The sequence below is a fragment of the Helobdella robusta genome, assembly GCF_000326865.2.
Source record: "Helobdella robusta unplaced genomic scaffold HELROscaffold_31, whole genome shotgun sequence".
Classification (NCBI taxonomy): domain Eukaryota; kingdom Metazoa; phylum Annelida; class Clitellata; order Rhynchobdellida; family Glossiphoniidae; genus Helobdella; species Helobdella robusta.
The window spans coordinates 1,213,898-1,228,485 of NW_008704544.1; the positions used below are offsets into that span (position 1 = coordinate 1,213,898).

General features: G+C 34.0%; 3 protein-coding genes across 3 annotated transcripts; 2 read left to right on the forward strand and 1 right to left on the reverse strand.

The window, feature by feature from the left end:
- Positions 1–1,837: 1,837 nt before the first annotated feature.
- HELRODRAFT_82074 (hypothetical protein) lies at positions 1,838–4,379 on the forward strand (the record flags this gene model as incomplete). Its single annotated transcript, XM_009022339.1, has 8 exons — positions 1,838–1,964; positions 2,212–2,384; positions 2,468–2,647; positions 2,762–2,866; positions 3,103–3,363; positions 3,640–3,768; positions 4,055–4,139; positions 4,246–4,379. Coding segments are annotated over 8 exons (1,194 nt in total), but the record flags the coding sequence as incomplete, so codon positions are not given.
- Positions 4,380–4,991: 612 nt separating this feature from the next.
- On the forward strand, positions 4,992–7,146 carry HELRODRAFT_174907 (hypothetical protein; the record flags this gene model as incomplete). Its single annotated transcript, XM_009022340.1, has 8 exons — positions 4,992–5,057; positions 5,260–5,420; positions 5,740–5,860; positions 6,084–6,160; positions 6,328–6,382; positions 6,657–6,794; positions 6,929–7,012; positions 7,078–7,146. 8 exons carry the CDS (start codon positions 4,992–4,994, stop codon positions 7,144–7,146), a joined length of 771 nt encoding a protein of 256 aa, XP_009020588.1.
- A 740-nt stretch (positions 7,147–7,886) lies between these two features.
- Positions 7,887–14,273, reverse strand: HELRODRAFT_192303 (hypothetical protein; the record flags this gene model as incomplete). The annotated part of the gene is made up of 5 exons (XM_009022341.1): positions 7,887–8,268; positions 8,456–8,621; positions 11,842–11,944; positions 12,150–12,767; positions 13,094–14,273. 5 exons carry the CDS (start codon positions 14,271–14,273, stop codon positions 8,215–8,217), a joined length of 2,121 nt encoding a protein of 706 aa, XP_009020589.1. The 3' UTR covers positions 7,887–8,214.
- Positions 14,274–14,588: the final 315 nt, after the last annotated feature.

Sequence of the window (14,588 nt, forward strand, 5' to 3'; positions counted from 1 at the left end):
TTTTTTTTTCTCTTTCTTCCTCTGTCTCAGTCTCTCTCTTTTTCTCCTTCACTCCCTCTCTCTCTCTCCCTCTCTCTCTCTCCCTCTCTCTCTCTCCCTCTCTCTCTCTCCCTCTCTCTCTCCCTCTCTCTCTTTCTCTCTCTCTCCCTCTTTCTCTCTCTCTCTCTCTCTCTTTCTCTCTCACTCTACTCTACATAAAACCACGTTCGTCACGTTTGCCTTGTTTCAAAGGCACACGACTCAACACTTGCATTTCAAGCTAATAAATTTGTCACGTGTGCTGAAGTTCGAATTATTTATAAGCACCCGCACCACATATATACGCTTATCTGTTTGCATGTGAGTGTCGGTGTGTATGTGTGTGTGTTTGTGTGTATGTGTATGTGAATGTGTGTGTGTTTGGCAAATGATTTATTGTAGCTGTCCATGGAAAGATGTATGTAATATTGATTGATATGACTCATACGTTATACAATCATTATTTATTCAAGGTTTTGAGTTAACGAACCGTCATCAGCATCATCACCATCAACATTACCATCATTACCATCATCATCAACAACAACAACGTCATCTTCAACATCAACAATGTACTCCTGATAATGATAACAATAACGATCATCATCATCGTCAACGTCATTTTTCCAAAAAACCTTCGAGATGCTGTGCACACTACTCAAGTCTGCAAGCGGTTCGTAATTGTTTTGTGTGGGGCTTATTTGTTGGTGGAGTGCGTGTGCATTTTTGGGTGAGTAATTTTTGGATTTGGAATTTCTGGAGTTGGGTTTTTTTGTGTTGGGTATTTTTAGAAAGAGGCATAGCAGTAATCAATCATTTAGTATTCATACAATAAATTGCTTACGATACCACGAGAGTTAAATTTGAAGGGGAAAAAATGAAATTATTTTCACTAAAACACCAACAACAACATCAACAACAACCAGCAAATTCATTAACGTAAACTTAACAAATGTCACGTGACATTAACGACGACGATGACGTCATCACTAGGCGATGATGACGATGGTGATAAAATGATAATGATGATGGGGATGGAGACGGAGATGATTAAAATGATGATGTAGCCATTGTAGTTGTAGTTGATGCTGATGAGGATGATAAAAAAGTTATGATGATGGCGAAGAAGATGATGAAAATGAAGGCAAAGTGAGTGAGTTAGTATGACTTTGGATTGGTTGTTTAATTGAAGTTCTACAATCGTATTGCCGTTTAATCCCTGCCTACATTTGTAACGAGCAACTCACCGTGAATGCATTGCACGAAATTTCAAAAATTATTTTTATTATTCTCATATAATTTTTTTTTCAATTTAATCTTGAGTTTGCTTTTTTTCGCAAAACGATTTCGTCTGTTTTTATACATTGAATTTTTTGTGTGTTTTTTTTTCAACAGCTCAGGGCTTCAAATAATGAAAAGAATCTTCTTAAGAAATTCAAATCGGAAATTATTTTTCCGCTGTCTGATGTGACGGAACGTGTTTCCAAACTGAGTTGCACCACTAATCCATTCAAAGTTATTACAGTTTATGCAATTTTATTTTCCTAATAAAATAAAAAAAAATAAAATGGATTGCGTGGTGATGTAGTTGGTAAGATTGGATTGGTTGTATTAAGAAAATGAGACCCGAACAATTCTCGTGCTGTGTGTTATGCGTGAACGTAATAAATAAAATTAATAAAAATTTTGTTAATACGCAACTTTTAAAAAGGATTTGATGTATTGTGAAATTTAAATGTGAAAAGTTAATTCTTTTCTATTTTTTTTATACCCAAAGAATCAATATGCCGAAGCGAAATGGCATTACATCACATTCAGTGAGAATGAATTAACTTTCTATGCTGGTGACGTCATTGAGGTAGTCTGCTGTGGCGATAATATGTGGTGGAAAGGAAGGCTTGGGGAGGAAAAGTTAGGCTGGTTTCCGAGGTTCTACGTCGAAGTTAGTGATAAGTAGTAATTTTTGGGCCTAATGATATTTTCAAAAAATTAAAACTATTGTGCTATTGAATTATTAAGAGCTGTATTATTTATTCTATGGCGCTCTGATGTTCATAAATTATGTTAATTTTATGCAAGTTAATAAAATTTTCAAAAAAAAATTTATTCAGCTACTGACGAACGAACATGCTGCCCTATATGGAAAATTGAAATCAGAGAGAGCCATGGAACAACGCGATTGTAAATCGATAGATGGGGATGGCGATAGTGCGTCACACAGAAACTCAACGACGTTGTTGTCGTCGTCGTCGTCATCTTCCATATCTTCATCCTCGCTGTCATGTGACACGCATAGAAGACACGTGATCATTGACGTCATCAAGGCAGAAAATGATTACGTCAAACACCTGGATGACATCGTCGAGGTTGTGATGATGCTACAGTAAAAATTGATTTTTTTTAGTTTTTCGCAAAAATAAATTTAATGCATATTCAAATTGTCTTTCAGGGATTCATGATGAAATGTTTGGAAAACAGGAAATTATTCACGGAAGAGGACGTAGAGGGAGTATTCAGCAACATTAAGGAAATAAGAACGTTCGCCAAGCACTTTTTACACGAACTACTCAAAAGATATGACACGAACTCCGTCGAGTGCACTTGCTTCGGAAAATGTTTCATCGAAAATGTCCGCAATCTTTTTTCAAATTTTATTTTCCATTTTATTTTTAAATAAATTTTATTATATTTACGTTTTTAAATCATGTAAGAGTATGTTTAACTTTTTTCTGTACGCTAACAGAAAAATGGCTTCGAGTTATACTCCACCTACTGCATCAACCACCCAACATCTTCACACCATCTGGCCTCTCTTAACAAGATTAAAAATTATAAAGAGTTTTTTGAGGTAGTTTTTAGTTAACTGTTTCAGGTTTCATCAGATTTTACTATATATGAGCAGGTTTCGTTTGAGTTGGAGAATAAGTTTAGCATTGCCTCATCATTAGAGTACTACTGGCAAAATTCAAATAGTCTTTTTATGTTACATAAGATAAATTCAATTTTTGATCAAATAGAAAATTAAATTTTTCTTTTTCATAAATTATATGAAAAAATTCGAACAAATTTTATATATAAAAAAAGAAATGTCGGAAAGAGCGAGCGATGATAGAAATAAACCTGGACGGATTCCTTCTGACGCCTGTTCAAAAAATTTGCAAGTACCCCCTGCAGCTGAAGCAACTGCTGCGATTCACATGCCAGCAACACAACGACTACAACAATTTGAAGATGGCTATTGAGATCATGAAGAACATTGTTGTATCAATTAATGAGATGAAACGACAGGCCGAGCATGACCAAAAATTGTTGAGAGACTGGCAGAAAAACATTGTTGGCTGGCAGGTTCTTGAAAATCTTCTTTACATTTTCATGTATGTTTCAAATTTTTCACTGGTGCCTATTACACTGAAGAATTCTTGAAAAGTTTTCGATATATTTTAACGTTAATGTATCGCGAGCAAACGTATCCTAACATGATGTCAACCAATGATGTGATTTGATGTGATGTGATGTTAGCGAATGGCAGGCCTTTTTAATGCTGCAATATAATTTGAAACATTTTGAAAATGTAAAGAAACTTTTTTCTGTTAAACGTAATTAAAATTGATCAACAAACAGGGCAGCGATGTAATTGTAAGGAACAGTAATTTGGTACATTCAGGCGAACTGATCAAAGTAAGCGAGAGAGGTTGGAGCCATCAGAGAGTCTGTTTTCTGTTCAACAAAGAAATCGTCATCTGCAAAAAAGTTAGTCGAAAGATAAAAGTATAGCATGTATATTTAGTAGTTATATTTATAAATTATAGGATGTATAATTATGCGTACGTGTGTTCGTTCGTTCGTTCGTTTGTTTGTTTGTGTGTGTGTGTGTATGTGTGTGTGTGTGTGTGTGTGTGTGTGTGTGTGTGTGTGTGTGTGTGTGTGTGTGTGTGTGTGTGTGTGTGTGTGTGTGTGTGTGTGTGTGTGTGTGTGTGTGTGTGTGGTACATATTTCTTTCAATATTTGTTTCAATTCCAACGCATACACGTCGCAGGATTTGCTCTGGCGAAATATTCTGTTGTTTAAAAATAGATACAACTTGAAAGATATCACGGTCTTCGATGTTTTAGATGGAAAAGGTGGGTCTTTTACATTATTTTGTTCAGCAATTGAAGTTCTCTAGCAGCTAAAAATACTTTTAATTTACAAACTTACAATAATAATGAAATGGAATACAATTTCAAGATGAACAAACAGGACTTATGTTGAAAACTTGCTTCAGACTGTACCTTTCCAACAAGAATGAGCACCAGATTTGGATGTGCAAGAATGAAAATTTTAAGAAGGAATGGCTGACTGTTCTGCGAAGACTGCTGTGATAAAATGGAATATTATTACATAGGCATTAAACTTTAGAATTATTATAGGCATGTTTCGTCCAATCCCATTATTTCATCCGTCTTTCAGTAATTTTTAAATTTTAATTAAAAACGTCTGCATAATCTAAATTTTATAGAACTTTTTTAGCTAGAAATTTACTCGCAAAATCCTTTATATTATCACTACTATTGAAATTGTTATTATTGTTTTACTTCTTATTATACATTTTAAAGATTATTTAAAATGCTCTTAACATTCAAAACATCTTCACCTGTCGTTAAATTGAACAGTTTAAATCTTTTTCGAGATCTAGTATTACGCAGTGCTAGTATCATTTAGTTAGTTGCTTGCTTGATTTAATTTTCATTTAATAAACATTCTTTACATTAAATTTTATATTTGAATAAAATTGTTTGATCTAATCGAGCTCGTTTCAAACCGTATTTTGATATAAATATATAGAATATAAATATATTCTATATATATGATAATATATTACTCAATGGTTTCAGTCACATCTTTGTTTAATTAAAATAGTTTTCGGTTACGTTATCTTTGCTTCAAACCCGCCATTTTCAAATTTAAATTTCAATTACCTTATTTGAAAAAAAATGTCGGCACGCGTCGCGTTTTCGTTTTTCATTTTCATTTTATTCGCTCCGATTGAGTCAAATAAAGTTCGATTCAAACAAGTAAACCTGCATTTATTATATAATTTATTAATAATTATATATATTTACTAATTATAAAGTTATTTTATATAAAATTCAATTAATATGGCCAAATCATTTTTATTTTCAATAATTTTTGTAACTTCGGTATTTCAATTTCGTATTATTTTAATACGTAATTAGATCTTTAAAATGAAAAAATAACTAGACGGACAGAAGAATCGAAGAGTTGAAACAGCTGTCGGCCAGGAATGGCGCCATTTTGTTGGACTATTTCACTTTCAAAAATTACGTCACCAAGAGCAAAAACTACACAGTCATCATGCTGTTGGTCGCTGTCAGACCCGAACGGAGATGTTTCACTTGTGGGTATGTATCACTACTTTTAGGAGGGTGTATAAAGATAGATACATTGTTGATAGATAGATAGATAGATAGATAGATAGATAGATAGATAGATAGATAGATAGATAGATAGATAGATAGAAGATAGATAGCTGATAGATTGATGAAAAGACAAATAGATAGATAGAATGATATATAATTTATATCACTGTATTTGTTCTTTCAATTTTAAATGAAATTAGTTGAAATATGTCTGTGTTTCTTGATTTTTTTCTCATTTTTGTATGTTTTTAAAAGTAACAAATTTAATTCTATAAATACAAACGTATTTCTTTTGAATAAGGAAAGTTCTGGAGGATTTTCTGGTACTGACAAACTCCTGGAAGATGTCACCAGATTTTAACACTGATTTATTTTTTGCCTATGCAGATTATGATTCAAAAGGGGAAAGAATATTTGAATATGTATGTTGGGCCATCCCCTTATTTTGAATACTGTTGGCTGATATGTAAATTTTAGCTATCTCACTCTCTCGCTCCTCTCTCTTTTTCTCTCTCTGCGTGTACGTGTAGTCTATTTTATGTATGTACTAATAATTTACATCATTTACATATTTTTTTTAGAGGATAACAATTTTCTGTGATAATAATAAAATGATTTTTCCATATATAAAATTGTTTAACATAGTTGAAAGCAAACTCAGTACCGGATATGCTGGTATATAGTAAGGAAAGGCTGACACCAATAAAAGTTTCTCTGAGAAGGTATGGGATTCTCTAAATTGTTACTTTTTAAATATACATTTGTGTTTTTTTTTTGTTTAAATTTATTTAATTAATCTTTTTAGATATATATAGTTTAATTTTATTTAAAATTTTAAAGTTATTAGAATGAAGTTATCTTAAATTTTTTCTCAAATTTTAATTTCTAGCGATACAAACCCCGAAAGACTTGCGAAACTTTTGAGATCCTACGTGCCTTATCACGTAATTAATATATTTTCTAGTATTTTTTTTTTTTACAATTAATAGGCGTCAAAGGTATCAACAATTATAATTCACACGGTGTATTTAAATACGAAAGAAACAAGCTGTTTGCTGATAATATAAAAGATAGCAATAGTTGATTCTATCAATAAATTTTTATAATAAATTTTAATTTTGAATTGTCGCTAAATTGTGAAATTATCTTTAAAACTTGGTTAAATTTTAAGATTTAGCCACAAATTTTAGTATATAGAAACAATATTCGTTTTGATAGATAAGAATCTACAGGCCTTGGAACTATCTAAACGTGGCTATAATGGTGGCTTTTTCTCTGATAATTTCAAAACTTCTGATCAAATACAGGAGTACACTTTACGATTTCGTCTCATTCGCATCACCTTCGATGTGTGCCGTTAGAAAATCCATTTTCATTTCTTTTATTATTTAAAGTTTTGTGCTTGACTTGATTGGTAGAAATTTGAAACTAAAAATTATTGTATTAGCATTATACGAAGATTAATTTTCAGTTTATCTCCTACATCTCAGTGTTTTGTCATGCTGATGTTATCTGGCCACATGTGGAATCATATGAATGCTCGATCCTTTGTACATGGAGAGGGCAGTGATATGGTTGGTTGGGTTTGGTTGGTTGGTACGTTGAAGGCAATTTGTTTAATTTAATGTTTTCCCTTCAGAAATTTATCCATCCGGGAAGAAGAGAGCAAGTTGTAGCTGAAACACCGATCGTGTTTCTTATCTGTTAGAGATGCTATTTATTTTATGTCAATGTAATGAATAAATTATGTTAATGCGATGTGCAAAGGCCATGTTTATATAGTATGCAAAAGTTACGTAAATGCCATGAATATTGATATAATTAATTTACGTTAACGTTGTGTGTATTACGTCAATATATAGATGCGGGGTTCCTAATTTGCACGTTGCTATTGGATGAAGCTTCTTCGTGGGGCCCTAAGAAAAATAGTAAGTATGACAGCACGTCGTAGTTATCAATTGTGGTACTGTATGTTGATACTGCTCTGTGTGTGGTGTGCCATCATCGATCGATATCTTTAAGGACTAATTAAGAGAATTAAATTATAATCATAATTGATAGTGGTCATTGTATCATCGCTTGTCTTATTACTGACGATGTGGGTGGTGATGTTGAGATGTGCTAGGAGGAAGGCTCATTATCCATCAGCTCTGAGGTTATTATTTCTATTATCAATTGTTATAATTAATTATTGCAATTTACTAATTATAATGATTTTTACAGCACCTACATTAGCAGATATTTTTTCTGAAGCTGGACATTTTGGAAAGATTTTTAATTTATTTGATTTAATCGTTTCATATAATTAAAAATTGTTATTATTGCAGTTATTGTTGTTGTTTTATTAATGGTTCAGATTGTATTAGTTTTTTCTCCTTTTTATGTTTGCTTTGCGTTTTTTTTGCGAATTTTACTGAATAATTTCTTAAATCTGCTATGAATAAATTTTCCCTATTCGTTTCATTTGTTATAACTGGTAAATTTATACAAAAGATATTGTTGAAGAATACCAGATAAAATGAACTATCAACGTTTTAAAAATCTCAAAAAAGTATTTGTGTGTGTGTGTTCGCGAATATGATTTCTTCTATATAAGTTGGTATCAATAATTATCTCGAGACAATGCTATCAAATAAAAGTGTCTAAAACAACCGTAAAATACTAGATGTGAAGTTTTAAGAGGAGAAAAAAATTTAATGAATTAAAACTAATTAAAATCTAGAACTACAGTTTAAAATATCAAATAAATGTAGATCCTTTATCGAGTTGACTAGCACTAGATGGATTTTTGAGGTAGCCAGCATCTGAATAGGTACTTGTTCCTTTCGAACTGTGTAGTGTGTGTGTGTGTGTATTTTAGAAAAATACTAGCTAATATACTTATAAATACAATAAAAGTGTAGCCAGTTTAAAGAAAATTACAAGCTTATTAGTGTTTATACTAACGCAATTCATCTGTGGCAAAAGTTCGGCGCAATTAATGGGAAATATTTGCCAATAACAATCCCTGTACAAACCTTATCGCTATAGTATTTGCTAGTATCTCGTGATTGACGGCCGTTGCTTACTTCATCTTCGTCGTCATTATCAGAGTAGTTTTTGCATCTTCTTGGAGATGCTTCATACATTAGTTCACTTATGCACTTTCCGAAGCGTTTGTAGCAGGCGAAGTCATTGTCGCCACTGCATGAGCCGCATTGTGTGGTTACAGGTAGTAGAATGCAGGCTTGGCATGTTGTGTGTTTGCAAGATGTTGTCGTTGCTGTTACCGTTGTTTTTGTTGTTGATGTTTTTGTTGTTGTTGTTGTTGTCTTTTTGTTTGTGTTTGAATTCATTAACTCGGATTTCCTGTAAGATAGTTGCGCACATACACACACATACACACACACGTACACACACACACACACTCTTATATACGTAAACAAAGTACATACATACGATCCACAGAACTTGAAACATTACAAACGTTCATACACTGAGAAACACATAAAACCTCTCCACAAACACTCAAATATTTGTAAATAAAGTCTAAACGCAACTTAAACAAACATAAACAAAGGGAGAGAATGAAAAAGAAAGAGAGATATAAAGACAGAAAAAGGCAGAGATAGACGGAGTGGCAAAAGAGAAATAAATAAAAACATATCATTGAAAAACTTTACATAGCAAAAACAAACATGGAAATAAAAGAGTAAGAGAGTGAGAGAGAGAGATAGAGAGAAAGAGAGAGAGAGAGAGAGAGAAAGATGGAGAAAGAGAAGAAGAAGAAAGAGTGATAGAAAGAGAACTAAAAGAATTAGACCTAGTTAGTTTGGAGGAGGAGAGGGGTAATTAAAGAGGTAGAATCATAAATGGTGTAGCACGAGCATTTTATAACTTAACAAGTTGTTTAGTAGGGGAGATGGCAATTAACTACCCACAAATGTCTTTTTAGCTGATATAAAAAGAGATGCCCCTAATAAATTCATTTGGTTAAGTATCTCTGAGTCTCTCTCTCTTTCCCTCTTTCTCTCTGTGTGTGTGTGTGAGAGAGAGAGAAAGAGAGAGAGAGAGAGAGAGAGAGAGAGAGAGAGAGAGAGAGAGAGAGAGAGAGAGGGCAAATGTGTATACGTATGTGTGTGTTTTCAAATATGTGTGCAAATGAGTGTAAGACTGCATGCGTGTGTACGTTCATTTTATAAATACAATTGTATGTGTGTGTGTGTGTGTGTGTGTGTGTGTGTGTTTCGACAGCACAGTGTATGTGTGTGTGTCTCGACAGCACTGTGTATGTGTGTGTGTTTCGACAGCACTGTGTATGTGTGTGTGTGTCTCGACAGCACTGTGTATGTGTGTGTGTTTCGACAGCACTGTGTATGTGTGTTTGTGTGTGTGTATGTGTGTACGTGTGTGTGTGTACTGTATGCTATGTATCATATTTATCCAATACCTGTGTGTTGACGTCTGCTGTTTCATTCTACTTTGTTAACGTTGGATTAAAGAGGCGTATATTCATTTATCCATCCATCTATCTATTTATCCATCCATCTATCTATTTATCCATTAATTTATCTATCCATCCACCAATTTATTCATTTTTTCCTTCACCTATATATCCATTCATTTGTCAATGTATCTATCAATCTATTTATCTATTCATTCAACAATCTACATATCTATTTTTTTTATCCAGTTTTGCAATCTTTCATCCATCTAAATAATCATCAAATCATCCATCCATCCATTTCCTCATTCATCCATCCATCCACTCAACCATCCATCTAGCTATTCATTCAAACGGTTTAATTTTTGTACCCGCACAGATATCGAGAGAGATGATAGTAATGATGAGGACGATGATGAGGAGGAAGATGACGATGAAGAAGATGATGATGACGATGATGTAAAAAAGATGATGACGTTGATGATGATGAAAAAGAATATGATGATGATGATGATGACGATGATAAAAAAGAAGAAAAGAAGAAGAAGCAGAAAAAAATGATGATGATGATGAAGAAAAAAATGATGATGAAGAAGAAGAAGATGATGATGATGACGATGAGAGGTGGAGCAGAAATTATATCTGCTGATTGTTTCAACGTTAATTCACACGCGCGCTATGTATTTACTTATGTATATATGTGTGTGTGAGTGTGTGTGTGTGAGTGTGTGTGAGTGTGTGTGCGTGTATGTGTATTAATGTTATTAATGTTATTGTTATTGATGCCGCTAACGATCTTAAAGTTGATGTTTCACGCAGAGTTTAGTTAGTTATCTTTTCGCTAGTTCTTGAGATGTTTTTATTACCGTCAATCAATAATGTTATTTTTACACCACACTATCTCTCTCTCTCTCCCTTTCTCTCTTTCTTTCTCTCTTTCTCTCTCTTTCTCTTTCTCTCTCTCTCTCTCTCTCTCTCTCTTGTTATCAAATTTTCTTGTCATGTGTTAAGATGTCTTTTGTGTCTTTATGTGGTTATTGCGTTGTTGTTGTTGTTGATGCAACAATGTTGTTGTTGTTGTAGTTGTTGTTGCAATGTTGCTAATGTTATGAATGTTTCTGCTTTTTTTTTGTTCACACAATCAAAGTGTTAACTCGTTGTCTGGAGTCAATTTATTGCTATGATGAATTAATCCTCGCTACTAGCATGTGATGTTTTTTGTTGTTTTGTTGTTTTGCTGTTGTCTATACGCTCCGCAATTTATTAACTGAAATATTTATCACATATTTACATGTTCCCCATCAGATATATTGATATTTTTTGTTTATTTATTTATTTGTTTACCTTTATAGCTAGCTCTTTATCTTATCAGAGATGACAGATCGAAGGATAGCAGCACATTTTCAGGATTTATGTGACGTTAGTGATGCTAGAAGACAATACATAATGTGTGATGTATGTGTGTGTGCGCGTGTGTGCGTGCGTATGTATGTGTGCGTGTGTGTTTGGTGTAAACCTTTAAAAACGGAGATAAATTTTGTGCGAATCAAAAAGTTAACACCTAAAAATGGCAAACATCAATTTAATTCCCGCCATAACAAAAACATCAACATCAAAAGAACTAGAAAAACATCACAAACAGCATCAAAATTGAGAGAAATGACATCAACATCTACAGAAATAACATCAGTGACACCAGCGATGACATCAATAACTTAACCGAAAGCAGTACGGCAAATGCCGACGATAAATCTAAAAAAACTTTGCAGTTCTAAATACATATCAAATTTTTATAAGTGTGCGTGCGTGTGTGTGTGTGTGTTTGATTCTATGCGTTTGTTTGTTTGTGTGTGTGTTTGTCTGTGGGCAACTTAATAAATCATTATGTATTTAACATCGTTAGCACGAACGAGCACATCTCTAAAAGTATAAAAGTGCACTACTCAACGAGCACATCACTGAAGAAAAATTATAACTAACGCGGCCGAGCAGACATCTTCCGGGTGATCTTGGCAGAACTTTCTAGAACATCTGGGAGCACATCTGTGGCGGGGAACGTGCGCGCTATCTGCGAGTTGATGAACTGTGTGTGGTGCGATGAAAAGCGAGCGTTCATGTGATTAATTGGTCGGTCGGTGATGCACGGTTGGAGATTCGGTTTCGTTTCGATCGGAATAACACACGCACACACACGCACACACCACGCACACGCAAGCACATATACAAACAAACAAACACATACACTCCCACATAAACACGCACACAGGTACAAGCACAAAATTTTCAACCTGGGATGCAGTGACCCTCTGGTCTCGAGGCATCCGATGTGCTGTGAAATGCCGTCAATTTACCGCTACTACTCGATCGGTATATCGTAAGATTCGGTTCTGTTCTCAATATCGGTAGTTCACCGTTGTCATTCGGTATCAAATTTTGGAAGACGTATTTATTTTTGTATTTGTTTTTGTTGTCGATGTCATCGTCATCATCGTCATCTTCTTCGTCGTCATCGTCGTCATCCAATCGATTATACTTATATCGGTGCGCTCGGTATTTGGTTCGGTTTTCAATATTTTGTTTTTTATTAAAAGTCTTTTCATATTTAAGTCTTTTTGTGACGTCATTTTCAGATGGAGATAAAGGGAACATTCCATCGATTTTATTTCTGTATTTATCGAAGTCATTTTTTACGTTCGCCGTGTTTCTGTTGCTATTTTTCTTGCTACCAGTATAGCCATCCGCATATATTCTGTTGTAATCTTTGTTGACACTGACGTCATTGTACACGTGGGTGTACAAATAATTATGACGTTGTACCTCTGACGTCATCGGGTCATCATCATTCCACGAGGTTACGTCATTAGTGAGTGACTCATTGAAGCATACCAGACCAATGTCACACGAGCCTACATTCAATTGTTCAGTTACTTATTCAAAATAGTGTTATGAATTATATATATTTAGAAGTGACTTGATGGGCAGAGACCTAGTTCGAAAGCATAAAGATTCTTATCAAATATATCATGTACGTCTTAACTCTAGGCTATGTATTTATCATTAGCAGAATAAAATCATCATAAAATAAATAAAAATATTGCTATAGAAATTACAATTACGGTTCGACTGCGAAGATATCACGTGCAATGGGCTGTGCGTTCGGTTTTCAATGCTAAAGAAAGGACAGTAAAAAAAATAATAAATAAAAATACAAATAATAAAAATAATAAACGACCCAAGTAATTCCAAATTCCGCCACATCTTTCTCCAGCTAGTTTGGAACAGACGCGACAACAGCCACAGACGCCGGTTGTGTGGCCGCCTCTGCATTTTAAATTTGCAGGGTTTTTTATGGGGCAGTGTATTTGGTTGCAGGGCGGACAATTTAACGTTGGGTGTTGTGGTTGTTGTTGTTGTTGTTGTGGTGGTGATTCTGACGTTGTCGTTGTTGGTAGTGGCGTGGTTGGTTTTGTTGGCAACAAAAAAGATAATGTTGTTGTTGGTGTTGTTGTTGATGTTGTTGTTGATGTCGTTGTTGTTGTTGATTTGTGTTTCCTTCTTTTTTGAGATCTTGGGTGTTTTGTTTTGTTGTTTCGAAATGGGATTTTGTGTTTTTTGCTGTTATAGTGTTGTTGTAACTGATGTTGTGGTTGTTGATCTTGTTGCTGTTGCTGCTGTTGATCTTGTTGTTGTTGTTGTTGATATTGAGGTTGATGTTGATGTTGTGACGGTTGGTTTAGCAATTGATTTGTGATGTTATGCTTAGCGAAGTGTAGGTATTTTATGGTGTCATGCAGAGATGAGTTCTGAGATTTTTGTTGCTGATGTGGAAAATTTTGTTGTTGTTGTTGTTGTGGTTGTAATTGTTGAAAAGTCTGTTGATGTTGTTGCAAATCGCTAATGAGTTGTTTTGTTTTTTCTTCATATTGGCTGTATTGTTGTTGCAATTGTTGTAGATCATTATAAAGCTGTTGATGTTGTTCTTTTTGTTGTTGCTTTTGTTGATGTTTTTGTAGATGTCTTTGGTGTTGATATAAAGGATGCTCTTTAAGATACTTATGCACACGATAAACTTTTTGTGGTTTTATCTTTTGTTGAAGTTGCTGTTGTTGCGATTGCTGTTGTTGTAGTAGTGGCTGTTGTGACTGTGGCAGTAGTTGCTGTAGCTGCGGTTGTAGCTGTCTCGTCGAAGACTTTTGTGGCTGTATTTGCAGCTGCTGTGATTGTAGCAATACTTGCTGTTTTGTTGTGTGTTTTTGTTTCGCTGTTAGCTGCTGCTGTTGCTGTTGTTGTAGAAATTTTCCTTTTTCGGTGGCGACCACCTCAGCGCTTGTTTGTCGTTGTTTGTGAACGCAAACGAAAAATGTAATCAATAAAACGAGAGTTCTGGTGCTGATGGCTTCCGGTTGTTTCATATTTCGCTAAATTTTTTGCAGGTTAAGTAAGAAATTTGCAGGCTGTTGTGAACTCTGGTTGCCAGTTTATTATTTAATCGATCCGTCCAACTAATTATTTCTGTATTAAGTGATTAGTGGATATTGTTTAAATTTAATTTAATTACTTTATATAAAAAAAAATAAAATTTAATTACAGGTATAATAATATGAAACAAAAATGTGTGATGGACGAAGTTGGAACCAGCCAGAACCAAATAAAATACGTGGACAGAAAGCGAGATAAAACTGAAAATTATATTAGAAGAATTCAAATCGGAGTTTGAGTTTTGAGTC